General features: G+C 39.6%; 1 protein-coding gene across 1 annotated transcript; it reads right to left on the bottom strand.

Annotated features, from left to right (window-relative positions):
- Positions 1–2,758: 2,758 nt before the first annotated feature.
- On the bottom strand, positions 2,759–3,184 carry LOC122031310. Its single transcript, XM_042590434.1, has 2 exons — positions 3,128–3,184; positions 2,759–3,076 (listed from the first exon to the last, which is right to left on the bottom strand). Exons 1-2 carry the CDS (start codon positions 3,182–3,184, stop codon positions 2,759–2,761), a joined length of 375 nt encoding a protein of 124 aa, XP_042446368.1.
- Positions 3,185–14,665: the final 11,481 nt, after the last annotated feature.

Raw genomic sequence — 14,665 nt, 5'->3', positions numbered from 1 at the left:
AGGTCAAGAAACTGAAGGGTGTCGAGTGGCCAATCATCTGCCTCTCAGGAGCAGATGATGCTGAGGTGGCTAAGCTGAGGGTCGATCTGATGAAGAGCATCGAGCTGCTCAAGGTCGAGCGGGGAAAGAGTGCAAAGCAGGCCTTTTTGCTGGCTTGGCTTAACAAGTAAGTCAGAACCTTTGACGCCAAGATCGAATCGGCTAATACAATGAAACTCCAGGCCATCGAAGACCTGGACCTGAAGAATAAAGAGGCTCGGGTTCTCGCTAAGAAACTCAAAGAAGCTGAAAATTTTTTGGTCACAGAACAGAAAAGCTGGTCGGTCGAGCAAACTACCCTTTGAGGCCAACTCTCCATAAAAAATGATGAGCTAGCCACCGTGAAGGACGAGCTGGAGTCCTCCTGAGCGGCTTCTAGCCATTTTGAGGCTATGAAGAAAAACTACATCCCCTCGGACGTTGTCAATGACAAGGTCACCGATTGGGCACTTCGCCTTTTCAACCTAGCGATCGAAGGGACGTTTGGCCAACTCCAGGCAGGTGGCTACATCTCTGCTACTTTATCGAGTAAGGCCATCAGTCGGGACAAGTTGACCGAATCACTGCCCGATGATCCCTTAGATTACCTTGAGTGAGGTTGAGAGTTCCGCCTTTGTAAAATTTTGAAGTTTCAATGAATGCTTATCTGTTCGACTAAGTTTTATCTTCCTCTAGTATTTGCTTTTCAACTCATCTTTCAAACATTGCATAAACTTATGGCCTTGTGACTCCTCCGATTGGCAACGACTAGTCCATCTAGTCGATCGATCCGTTTTGTTTCAGAGTTGCTCATTATAATTCTATGACCTTCCGATTTCATGGTCACTGTATTTCATGGTTGGTTGTTCATCATTCTTGAATTATAAGACTGACGCTTGCCCGCTCATCGAGCCAAGGGTTTAAGGTCGTCGCTCGACCATTAGTGAGGACCAGGGTTTAAGGTCGCCGCTCGACCGTTGATGAACATTGGACGAATACTAGGGTTTAAAGTCGCCACTCGACCATCGATGAAGACTAGGGTTTAAGGTCGTCACTCGACCGTTGATGAAAACTAGGGTTTAAGGTCACCGCTTGATCTTCGATGAAGACTAGGGTTTAAGGTCACCGCTTGATCTTCGATGAAGACTAGGGTTTAAGGTGGGCTTGATCGTTAATGAAGACGAGGGTTTAAGGTCGCTGTTTGACCATTGGTGAAGACTAGGGTTTAAGGTCACCACTTGACCGTTGATGTGGGCCAGGGTTTAAGGTTGCCACTCGATTGTTGGGGAAGACGAGGGTTTAAGGTCATCGCTCGACAGTTGATGAACAATGGGTGAAGACTAGGGTATAAGGTCGCCGCTCGACCGTCGATGAAGACTAGGGTTTAAGGTCGCCACTCGACCGTTGATGAAGACTAGGGTTTAAGGTCATTGCTTGATCATCGATGAAGACTAGGGTTTAAGGTCGCCGCTCGACCATTGATGAAGACGAGGGTTTAAGGTCACCGCTCGACAGTTGGTGAAGATTAGGGTTTAAGGTCGGCACTCGACCGTTGATGTAGACCAGGGTTTAAGGTCATCGCTCGACTATTGGGGAAGATGAGGGTTTAAGGTCACCGCTAGACCGTTGGGGAAGACTAGGGTTTAAGATCGTCGGTCGATCATTGGTGAAGACTAGGGTTTAAGGTCGCCGCTCAACCGTTGGGGAAGACGAGGGTTTATGGTCGCCGCTCGACCATTGGGGAAGACTAGGTTTTAAGATCGCCGCTCAACCATTGGTGAAGACTAGGGTTTAAGGTCGCCGCTCAATCATTGATGTAGACTAGGGTTTAAGGTTACCGCTCGATCGACGATGAAGACTAGGGTTTAAGGTCGCCGCTAGACTATTGATGAAGACTAGGGTTTAAGGTCTTCGCTCGACCGTTGACGAAGACGAGGGTTTAAGGTTGCCTCTCGACCGTTGGGGAAGACTAGGGTTTAAGGTCGCCGCTCGATCATTAGTGAAGACTAGGGTTTAAGGTCGCCACTCGACCGTTGATGTAGACCAGGGTTTAAGGTCGCCGCTCGACCGTAGGGGAAGACTAGGGTTTAAGGTCGTCGGTCGACCGTTGGTGAAGACTAGGGTTTAAGGTCGCTGCTCAACCGTTGGGAAAGACGAGGGTTTAAGGTTGCCGCTTGACTGCTGGGAAAGACTAGGGTTTAAGGTCGCCGCTCTACTATTGGTGAAGACTAGGGTTTAAGGTCATCGCTCGACCATTGATGTAGACCAGGGTTTAAGGTCGTCACTCAGTCATTAGGAAAGACGAGGGTTTAAGGTCACCATTCGACCATTGGAGAAGACTAGGGATTAAGGTCGTTGCTCAACCGTTGGTGAAGACTAGGGTTTAAGGTCGCTGCTCGACCTTTGAGGAAGATGCATCTCAAGAGAGGCATTCTTCGCTTTTATTCATATTTATCCTACATTCAGGAAACATACAAAAATACATTTATTCACTCACGCACCTCTCATTCGACCTGTAAGGTTGGAGATGATTCGCGCTCCACGGTTTCTTGAGTTATCTTCCCCCCTCATCCTCCAAGTAGTAGGCACCTGAGCGGAGCTTTTGCATGACCTTGAAAAATCCTGCCTATGGGGCTTCGAGCTTGGTGACGTCGTCGACCGGCTTCACCTTCTTCCACACGAGATCACTGACCTGGAAGGACCTCGGGATCACCCTCCGATTGTAGTTCTGCTTCATCCGTTATCGGTACGCCATTAGCCGAACAGCTACTTTAGCCCACGTTTCATCCACCAAGTCGAGCTCCATGAGCCTCCACTTGGTGTTTCCTTCATCGTAGTACTGTACTCGATCGGATTCTACCCCGACCTCCACTGGAATGATGGCTTCGCTGCCGTATACCAAGTGGAAGGGGGTTACGTCGGTCCCCTCCGTCAGGATCGTGCGAAGCGCCCACAACACATTGAGGAGCTCGTCAACCCAGCTGCCTCCGGCGTGGTCAAGGTGAGCACGTAGAACTTTGAGGATTTCCTGATTGGCGACTTCGGCTTGTCTGTTTCCCTGGGGTAGGCCATAGATGTGAAGGCCTATTTGATGTCAGAGCCCTCGCACCACTCTCTGAGACCCTGACTGGCAAATTGTCTCCCATTGTCTGATACGAGCCGGCATGGGATGTCGAACCGGCATATGATGTTCTATTAAATGAACATAATGACCATATGCTTGGTTATTCTTGCAAGCGACTCAGCTTCCACCCACTTCGAGAAATAGTCCACCGCAACGAGTAGAAATCTTCATTGACCTGTCACAATGGGGAATGGCCCAACGATATCCATGCCCCATTAGTTGAACGGGCAAGATACTATGGACGCTTTCATTTCCTAGGTTGGTCGGTGCCGAAGGTTGTTATACTTTTAGTAGGACAAGCAGGTGGCCACCGTCTCAGCGGCATCTTCTTGGAGGGTCAGCTAAAAATATCCGGCTAGGAGTATCTTTCGAGCTAACACACGGCTGCCCGGATAGCCTCCACAGGAACCTTGGTGCACCTCTCACAGAATATATTCAGCATCTTCCAATTCGACGCATTTGAGTAGAGGCCTAGAGAAGGCTCTCTTATAAAGTTGGTCCCCGACCAAAGTGAACCGTTCTGCCCTCTTCTTCAATAAGAGAGCTTCTTCCTGATCGGCAGGTGTGACTCCCGACCGCAAAAACTCTGTTAGAGTCGTCCTCCAGTCGTTCGGGAAGGTCATTCCTTCCATTCGGTCAATATGTGCCACGAGCGAAACCTGTTTGATCGGTTGCACTATGACGATCGGTGATAACGAACTGGCTAATTTTGCCAACTCATCTGTCGCTTGGTTCTCCAATCGGGGGATTTTTTGTATAATGACCTCTTGAAAGTTGGTCTTCAGCTTTTCGAAGGCTTCCGTATAGAGCCCGAGTCAGGCATTGCTTATCTCGAACGTCCTGGATAGTTGTTGAGCGGCCAACTGAGAGTCCAAGTGGATGAGGACTTTAATGACTCCCACATGTCGGGTTGCCTGTAAGCTGGCTATCAATTCTTCAAACTCAGCTTCATTATTGGTGGCGCGATAGTCAATTCAAATGGGAAGCTGTATCCAGCCTTCCCATGGTGAGATGAGCACTATGCCGATTCCGCTACCTTACCGAGTGGACAACCCATCCACATATATCTTCTATGTTGTCTCCGGCTCGACATTCTGGACCTCTATGACGAAATCCGCAAAGGATGAGCCTTGATTACTGTTCAGGGTTGATATTGTATATCAAATTCACTTAGCTCGATTGTTCATTTGATCAGTCTTCATAATGCCTCAGGGTTAAAAAGAACTCGTCCCAAGGAGCTATTAGTCACTACGACGATTGAGTGTGTGAGGAAATATGGATGAAGTCTTCGAGAGGCGAGAATCAAAGCATAAGCTAATTTTTCCAGACCGATGTAACGAGACTTTGCATCCTTCAATATATGACTTAAAAAGTATGCAGGTTGTTGCTCTTGGCTGTTCTACCTAACTAGAGTCGAGTCAACGACATGTTCATTGGATGATAGATAAATCCAGAGTGGCACACCAACAATCAGCTTGGCCAATATAGGCAAGGAGTTTAGATATTCCTTAAGCTCTTCCAATGCCCAATCACACTCAGCGTCCCACTGGAATTTTGTAACTCGGCAAAGCACTATGAAGAATGGCAGGCACCGGTCAGAGGATTTGGATATGAATCTAGACAATACCGTGATCCGAGCGATCAGTCATTGATTTTCCTTCAAGTTCCAAGGTGACGACATGTCTTCTAGCGTTTTGACTTTGCTTAGATTGGATTCAATGTCTCGCTCAATGACAATATTGTTAGAGTGTATACTAAAACTCTAGTTTTTTTGTATAAACATTTAAGAATCACATTGGTCAAATGCCTACATTTATGCTAAGTGTAGTTATCCATTTAATTTATATTGAAGATAACATGGTGTGAGGAAACACACAGAAGTTCATGTTATCAGTTCCTTATAAATTATAAACAGTTGTTCACAACCAAAATGGAATGAGACAAACCATTGGAGTGGTTGTAGTGTAATTAGCTATTAGTTTATCTTGACTAATAAATTACACTAGTACATTATGAGTGTATTGAGCAGGACCATTTGAGGTAGTATCTTTTTATACTGACTATATAAAAGAATAATACCTCTGTTATTATGGAAGTGCGTGCTCTTAATCATGATATAATAACAAGCACGTATGCTTAATAGTTATTTCTTTGATTTATCAAAGGGTGTGATTTAGCTCATTAAATCAATAGGCATGATAAGTTGGGAAATGATATTATTTATATGGTGTGTTGTTGATTATAGAATGAAACTGTGTCCTAGTAATCTAGGTTGATGATGTCCCCTTGAGGAGCTTATAAGGATTGTCATGTAAATCATGTAGGTGGACTTAGTCCAGCATGACAATGAAGTTGAGTGGTACTACTCTTGAAGCTAGATATTAATTAAGTGAGTTGTTATTAACTCATTTAATTAGTGGACATTCTATATCTTAAACATAGGGAGACTACACACTCATGATAAGAAGAAAACCATATAGTAATATGGGATTGGTGCGGTAGTGCAATAATAACTCTTTAGTGGAATGAGATATTATTGATGAACTTGAGTTGGGTGTTCGGGGCGAACACGGGAAGCTCAAGTTCATCAGGAGACCAAAACCAATTCCTCCTCTCGGTTTTGTCATAGCCTCTTATTTATAAAGGTTTATACCCACCTAAACCCACCTTCTTACCCATCCATAGGTGGCCGGCCAAGCCAAGCTTGGAGCCCAAGCAAGGAATGATCAAGATAAGCCTTGGATGGATCAAGTGGTGGCCGACCCTAGCATGGAGCCCAAGCTTAGGTGGCCAACCACAATAAAAATAAAAATGATTTTATTTTAAAATCTTTCCTAATGTGGAAGACATGATTTTAAAAGAGAGTTTTAAAATTAAATTTTACCTTTTATAGTTTCTACAAAGGATTAAGAGAAATGTTTGATATATTTCTTTATTTGTAGATTGAAAGGAAGATTTTAATTTTGAAAAAAACTTTTCTTATTGTAATCATCCACATGTTTTAATAGAGAGATTTTAATTTATAAAAGTTTCATTTTATCACTAACCATGAAAGGAATTTTTTAAAAGAGAATTTTTTTTAAAAAAATCTGGAAACAAATTAGGAAGTTTTAATTTTGTGTTTAAAACTTTCCTTGTTTGGAGGATTTGATATGGTTGACCATTGAAAGAATTATAAGGAAGGTTTTATTAAATTTTCCTTCTTAGACATTGGAAGGAAAATAAGGAAATTTTAATTATGTTTTAAAACTTTCCTTATTTGTCAAGACCAAGGAATATAAAAGAGAGGATAGAGGTGCCTCACCTCATAACAATACATCTATTATTCCTCTCCTCTATTACTTGGTAGTGGCTGACCCTCATCTTCTTCCTCTTCTCCTTTTCTTCTTCTTTGGTGGCCGGCGACATCAACTCTCAAGGAGATTTTGGTGGCCGGATTTAGCTTGAGAAGAAGTAGTGAAAGGAGACTTTGTTTCTTAGCATCCCTTGGAGCTTGGTTGGTCGCCGAAGTTCTTCATCGCTAGGAGATTGTTGGTGGCCGAAACTTGCAAGGAGAAGAAGGAAGCTTGGGTGTATTCTCGTCTCAGTAGATCGTCGCTCACACGACGTCTGAGATAAGAAAAGGAATACGACAGAAGATCGTGAGATCTATAAGCTACAAAAGTTATAACTAGTTATTAGCTTCCGCATCATAACTAGTTTATTCTTTTGTTTAGATCTTGAAATACCAAACACAAGAAGCTAACGATTCTAAGGTTCGAATTTATGATTCGATTTTGTGTTTCTTTTATTTTTCGATCTTGTAATTTGATTGTTCTTAATGGTTAAACCTAAGGTTACTATAAGGAGATTAAATATTGAATTTCGTTGAAAGGCTTTGTCTAGGAAGTGGTGGATAATCTCATACCCAAGAAGGCCTAGTGCCTCGCCATGTTTAACCTGGAAGTCGATCTCTAAAATAAATATTTAATCGAATTTGTAATATGGGTGGATTTGGATTAATAATGTTAAGCATCGTTTGCGATCCAAGTATAAACCTCTAAGAACAGATAAGTTGAATTTGGAATCAATAATATTAAGTTCTGTTTTCAATTTCAAATTTAATTTCTAAAAAACACAATAGGTTGTTAGGAATGGTTTGGGGCTTGTACAAAATTTTTATACAAGGGAACCAGTACGATATTCCGAGTAGCAACCAACAACTAGTATCAAAGATAGGGTTTGCCTCTGTGTGTTTGATTTTCAGTTTAATTATGCACATGTCATACATAATTTAGGCAGGATAATAGTAGGATATGCTAACTCTATGGTTGCAGGCTCCAACTATTATGGCTTATAGTGATTGTGTGTGATTGGACCCTTGGACATGTGAAGGACATTTTATGTGTGTGCATGATTGTATGTATTAAATACAGTAGAAGCTGTATTAGTTTTAGGATTTTACATTTTGTTTCGATCTAGATTACATGTGCATTCACTTGTGGAATATAGGATCGATAAATGTAAAATTCTATTTTTGTCGCGGATCGTATCCTTGTGAGGCGTGGTACTATTTGAGGACCAGAGGCGCAGCGAAATAAGAAGCAAGATAGATGCGACGACTAGACCTGATTGCGGTGGCTAAAGATGACAACAACAGGGTTGGCAGCACACAGAGGACAGTGATGGAAGAAGCCATAATAGTTGAAAATTTAATTTTCATATTTATTGCTTTTATTTATTGTGATGTGTGTAATGTGTGTTTGCATGGTTGAAATTCCTCACCTTAAATAACTAAGTGGGAGAGAGATTAGTAAATAAATTCCACAGTCTCCATTACTAGTTTATAAGTGATGCAACAAACTTGCGTGTTGGCTCTGAGTGCCTCCTTGCATAACGGATGAGTTTGTTTGCGGATCACTAGATCAAACTTCCTTTATGGATGGTTATAGAAAATTATTTAGGAGCGTGTGATCTTCTCCAACTGAAGGGGCCATAATAGTTGAAAAATTAATTTTCATATTTATTGCTTTTATTTACTGTGATGTGTGTTTGCATGGTTGAAATTCCTCACCTTAAATAACTAAGTGGGAGAGGGATTAGTAAATAAATTTCACAGTCTCCATTACTAGTTTGTAAGTGATGCAATAAACTTGCATGTTGGCTCTGAGTGCCTCCTTGCATAACGGATGAGTTTGTTTGCGGATCACTAGATCTAACTTCCTTTATGGATTGTTATAGAAAATTATTTAGGAGCGTGTGATCTTCTCCAACTGAAGGGGCACAATCCTATATAATGGACTAAGTATCAAGTAATGGTATACACTTAGGCACATTTAATAGTATCCTCCCCAATGGAGTCACTGCTATTATTTGTGTGACCAAAGGAATATCAACTATTAATTTTTAATAAAGCTAGGTAAACCCCCCTCTTACAAATGTCTGAATTAGTATACGTCCACACTAACGTGACATACAAAATTCACAGTGTTTAAGGTAATTTTATTTGTCATAAAGTTAGGTTGACAAAATAAAATGGGTAAAACCTCGTCTTACAAACAATTGAATTTGTATACGTCCACACTAACGTGGCATACAAAATTCATGGCGTTTGAGGTAATTTAAGGTTGACAAGATAATTAATGGGTAAGACTCTTCTCTTACAAATGTTTGAATTTATATACGTCCACACTAACGTGGCATACAAAATTCATGGTGTTTGAGGTAATTTAAGGTTGACAAGATAATTAATGGGTAAGACCCTTCTCTTACAAATGTTTGAATTTGTATATGTCCACACTAACGTGGCATACAAAATTCATGGTGTTTGAGGTGTTGGTGAATTTAAATGATATTGTTTTGTGGAATTAATATTATTTTAAATTTTAAAGTTTTGACCAAATATTTGATCAAAGACAGACTAACTATTAATTTTATTTGTCATAAAGATAAGTTGACAAGATAATAAAATTAATGGATAAAATCTCCTCTTTGAATTTGTATACGTCCACACTAACGTGGCATACAAAATTCACGGGGATTTTGAGATGTTGGTCTTGACCAAATATTTTTGTGATTCTTAGGATTTCAAATGTTTTTCAATCCCCTAGCTGTTATACTATAGAAAAGACACAGTAGTCCCAATTATAATGATTGGAAAACTTAGACACTAAGGATGACTCTCCTCTCAGAACTAAAAACAATAAAGGTATATTTTATTCATTAGTTGTTGAAATATGTTTAGTGGTATTATCTACCGGTACATGGTATGTAGATACGGGAGCCACTGATCATGTCTGTAATTCATTGTAGGGGTTCCAGGAAACCCGACAACTATATGAAGGAGAAATCACCATCTACATGGGCACTGTTGCAAAAGTAGCAGCGTTGCAGTGGTAGATGTTTATCCTCTGATAGGAATAAAACATGGAAATTGTCTTTACGTACTAAGTTTTAGAAAGAACTTTATTTCAGTTTCTAAAACTATTCAAAGAACTTGATATTCTGTCTATTTTGATAACAAAGTTGTTATCAAGAAAAATAGGGAAATTATCTGTTCTGGTACATTGGTTGGCAATTTATATTTTCTAAATCCAAAAACTCCCACAATGCAACAAATGGAAATTAATAACACATCTTCTAACTCTAATAAGAGAAAGCAACCTTCGGAAATGAACCAATCATATCTTTGACATCTAAGGCTAGGTCATATTAACTTGAGTAGGATTCAAAGGATAATAGCCAATGAACTTTTGGGTTCATTGGTGGTGGAAAACTTTTCAACCTATGAGTTTTACTTGGAAGGAAAAATGACCAAGAGACTTTTTAAGACTAAGGGGTATAGAGCCAAAGATGTGTTGGGATTATTCTGATTTGTATGGACATATGACTATCCAGGCAAGAGGTTATTTCGAATATTTCGTCTCTTTTATAGACGACTATTCGAGATATGGGTACATTTACTTGATGTGTCGTAAGTCTGAGTACTTTGATAAGTTCAAAGAGTACAAGCCTAATGTGGAGAAATTTCATGGTAAAAGTATCAAGACACTATGGTGAGATTGTAGTGACGAGTACCTCTTAGGAGAGTTCAGGAGTCACTTATCAGAAGTCGGGATTCAATCCCAACTGACTGCACCTGATACACCCCAATAGAATGGTGTGGTAGAATGAAGGAATATGACTCTTATGAAAATAGTTAGATCAATGATGAGTTATTCAGAATTACCAAATTCGTTTTGAGGATATACTCTGGAAACGGAAGTGAACATAGTACCTTCTAAGTCAGAACTCTCTACTCCCATAGAATTGTAGAATAAGCATAAGCCTAGTCTGAAGCATATTCGGATTTGGGGTAGTCCAGCACATGTGCTGAAGGGAGACACTGATAAGTTGGACAGGAGTTCACTTGTTTGTGGGTTATCCTAGAGAAATGAAAGGAGGTTTATAGTCCTAAAACTCAGAAGGTCATTGTTAGCACTAATGCCCGATTTTTAGAAGAGGAGTATGTAATGAACCACAAGCCCATAAGTAAATTTATTCTTAAGGAAATAATAAAGGACACGTCTAATCTAGTACCAACAGTACAAGATGAGATACCACAAAAAACTACAATACATGTCACAAATGATACACAACTATAGACAGTGTCTCGTTGTAGTAGGAGGGTTGTTAGGCAACCTGAAAGATTCATATTTTTGGGAGAGTCGTCGGACTTGATCCCAGGTAAACATGAACCTGATCCCCGTACATATGAAGAAACACTCAAGATAAAGATGCAGCATCTTGGCAAAGAACAATGGATTCAGAAAAAGAATCTATATATTCTAACAAAGTCTGGGAGCTAGTAGAACCTTCAAATAGTGTAAAAGCTATTGGATGTAAATAGATCTACAAAAAGAAAAGAGAGACAGACGGGAAGGTGGAAACCTTCAAAAAAAGGCTTGTTGCAAAGGGGTATACTCAGAAAGAGGAAATTGATTATGAGGAAACCTTTTCGCCAGTAGCTATGCTTAAATCTATCCAGATACTCTTATCTATTGATGCTCATATGGATTATGAGATTTGGCATGTGGATATCAAGACAGCTTTCCTTAATGGAATTCTTGAAGAAAGCATCCATATGAAGCAACCAGAGGGGTTCATTGCAAAGGGCAAAGAACATCTTGTATGTAAGCTCAATCGGTCTATTTATAGACTGAAGCAAGCTTCAAGATCTTGGAACATCCGGTTTAATGAAGCAATCCAGTCGTATGGATTTATTCAGTATCTGGATGAGTCTTTTGTATACAAGAAATGTGATGGAAACGTGGTGGTATTTCTTATACTATACGTAGATGACATTTTGTTAGTTGGAAACAATATCAAAGTGTTGTATGGTTGTCCAAGCAATTCGATATGAAGGGTTTAGGAGAATGTGCACATATTCTCGGGATCAAAGTAATAAGGGATCGCAAGAAAAGAATGTTGTGCTTATCCGAAGCTTCATATATCGATACGATCCTAGCTCGTTTTAGCATGCAAGACTCCAAGAAAGGTTTTCTACCTTTTAGCCATAGAGTATCTTTATCTAAAGAGATGTCTCTAAAGACATCAAAAGAGATAGAAGAAATAAAGGTAGTTCCTTATGCTTCAGCTATAGGAAGCCTAATGTATGTTATGTTATGCACGAGATCGGATATCTGTTTTGCCATGGGTATAGTTAGCAGATATCAAAGCAACCCAGGAATGGGACACTAGACTGCCGTAAAGCATATATTAAAGTGCCTTAGAGGGACTAGAGATTATATGCTAGTTTATAAGGCAAATTATTTGCTCCCTATGGGATACACGGATTTTGACTTCCAATCAGATAGGGACAATAGTAAGTCGACCTCGTGGTTTTGTGTTTACTTTAGGATGTGACGCCATAACAATGGAGGAGTGTTAAGCATAGATGCTTTTTGGACTCCACCATGGAAGCTGAGTATGTGGCAGCCTCTGAGACAGCCATAGAAGCTGTATGGCTCAGAAACTTCATGATGGACTTAGATGTGATTCTTGGTTTGCCCAAAAAGTATTACAGTGTATTGCGATAATAAGTGGTGCAGTAGCAAACTCGAAGGAACCACAAGCCCATAAGGCAAGTAAACACATAGAGTGCAAGTACCACCCAATACGAGACATCGTATAACGAGGAGAAGTTGTTGCCGCCTAGAATGAATCAGATGATAACCTGGGAGATCCTTTCACTAAGACCCTTAAGGCAAGAGCTTTTGATGGACATGTTGAAGGGTTGGGAATCAAATGTATGGCAGGGTATATGGTAGCATAGTCTTTTAGTATAAGTGGGAGATTGTTAGAGTGTATACTAAAAGTCTATTTTTTTTATAAACATATAAGAATCACATTGGTCAAATGTCTACATTTATGCTAAGTGTAGTTGTCCATTTAATTCATATTGAAGATAACATGGTGTGAGGAGACACACAGAAGTTCATGTTATCAGTTCCTTATAAATTATAAATAGTTGTTCACAACCAAAATGGAATGAGACAAACCATTGGAGTGGTTGTAGTGTAATTAGCTATTAGTTTATCTTGACTAATAAATTACACTAGTACACTATGAGTGTATTGAGCATGACCATTTGAGATAGTATCTTTTTATACTGACTATATAAAAGAACAATACCTCTGTTATTATGGAAGTGTGTGCTCTTAATCATGATATAATAACAAGCACGTATGCTTAATAGTTATTTCTTTGATTTATCAAAGGGTGTGATTTAGCTCGTTAAATCAATAGGCCCGATAAGTTGGGAAACGATATTATTTATATGGTGTGTTGTTGATTATAGAATGAAACTGTGTCCTAGTAATCTTGGTTGATGATGTCCCCTTGAGAAGCTCATAAGGATTGTTATGTAAACCATACAGGTGGACTTAGTCCGACATGACAATGAAGTTGAGTGGTACTACTCTTGGAGCTAGATATTAATTAAGTGAGTTGTTAGTAACTCATTTAATTAGTGGGCAATCTATATCTTAAACATAGGGAGACTAACACACTCATGATAAGAAGAAGTCCATATAGTAATATGGGATTGATGCGGTAGTGCAATAATAACTCTTTAGTGGAATAAGATATTATTGATGAACTCGAGTTGGGTGTTCGGGGCGAACACGGCAAGCTCAAGTTCATCGGGAGACCAAAATTAATTCCTCCTCTTGGTTCCTGTCTAACCTCTTATTTATAAAGGTTTATACCCACCTAAACTCACCTTCTTACCCATCCATAGGTGGCCGACCAAGCCAAGCTTGGAGCCCAAGCAAGAGCCGACCAAGATAAGCTTTGGATGGATCAAGTGGTGGCCGACCCTAGCTTGGAGCCCAAGCTTAGGTGACCGGCCGCAATAAAAATAAAAAGGATTTTATTTTAAAATCTTTCCTAATGTGGAAGACATGATTTTAAAAGAGAGTTTTAAAATTAAATTTTACCTTTTATAGTTTCTACAAAGGATTAAGAGAAAGGTTTGATATATTTCCTTATTTGTAGATTGAAAGGAAGATTTTAATTTTGGAGAAAACTTTCCTTATTGTAATCATCCACATGTTTTAATAGAGAGATTTTAATTTATAAAAGTTTCCTTTTATAATCAACCATGAAAGAAATTTTTTAAAAGAGAATTTTTTAAAAAAAAAATCTGGAAACAAATTAGGAAGTTTTAATTTTGTGTTTAAAACTTTCCTTTTTTGGATGATTTGATATGGTTGGCCATTGAATGAATTATAAGGAAGGTTTTATTAAATTTTCCTTCTTAGACATGGCAAGGAAAATAAGGAAATTTTAATTATGTTTTAAAACTTTCCTTATTTGCCAAGACCAAGGAATATAAAAGAGAGGGTAGAGGTACCTCACCTCATAACAATACATCTATTATTCCTCTCCTCTATTCCTTGGTGGTGGTCGGCCCTCATCTTCTTCCTCTTCTCCTTTTCTTCTTCTTTGGTGGTCGACAACATCAACTCTCAAGGAGATTTTGGTGGCCGAATTTAGCTTGGAGAAGAAGTAGAGAAAGGAGGCTTTGTTTCTTAGCATCCCTTGGAGCTTGGCTGGTGGCCGAAGTTCTTCATCTCTAGGAGATTGTTGGTGGCCGAAACTTGCAAGGAGATGAAGGAGGGTTGGGTGGATTCTCGTCTCGGTAGATAGTCGCCCACACGACATCCAAGATAAGAAGAGAAATACGATAGAAGATCGTGAGGTCTATAAGCTACAAAAGGTATAACTAGTTATTAGCTTCCACATCATAACTAGTTTATTCTTTTGTTTAGATCTTGAAATACTAAACACAAGAGGCTAACGATTCTAGGTTTCGAATTTATGATTCAATTTTATGTTTCTTTTGTTTTTCGATCTTGTGATTCGATTGTTCTTAATAGTTAAACCTAGGGTTACTATAAGGAGATTAAATATTGAATTTCATTGAAAAGCTTTGTCTAAGAAGTGGTGGATGATCTCATACCCAAGAAGGCCTAGTGCCTCGCCATGTTTAACCTGGAAGCC

The sequence above is a fragment of the Zingiber officinale genome, chromosome 11A (genome assembly GCF_018446385.1).
Source record: "Zingiber officinale cultivar Zhangliang chromosome 11A, Zo_v1.1, whole genome shotgun sequence".
NCBI lineage: Eukaryota > Viridiplantae > Streptophyta > Magnoliopsida > Zingiberales > Zingiberaceae > Zingiber > Zingiber officinale.
The sequence above is the reverse complement of the archived record's forward strand: the minus strand, read 5'-3'. Positions and strand labels throughout refer to the sequence as shown.

Bases quoted from the DNA above. Each gene is read 5' to 3' on its own strand.
- LOC122031310 (XM_042590434.1), bottom strand. From the start codon at position 3,184: ATGCCGGCTCGTATCAGACAATGGGAGACAATTTGCCAGTCAGGGTCT. The intron at 3,077-3,127 runs GTGCGAGGGCTC...GGCCTACCCCAG, and splicing joins AGTCAGGGTCTCAGAGAGTG to GGAAACAGACAAGCCGAAGT.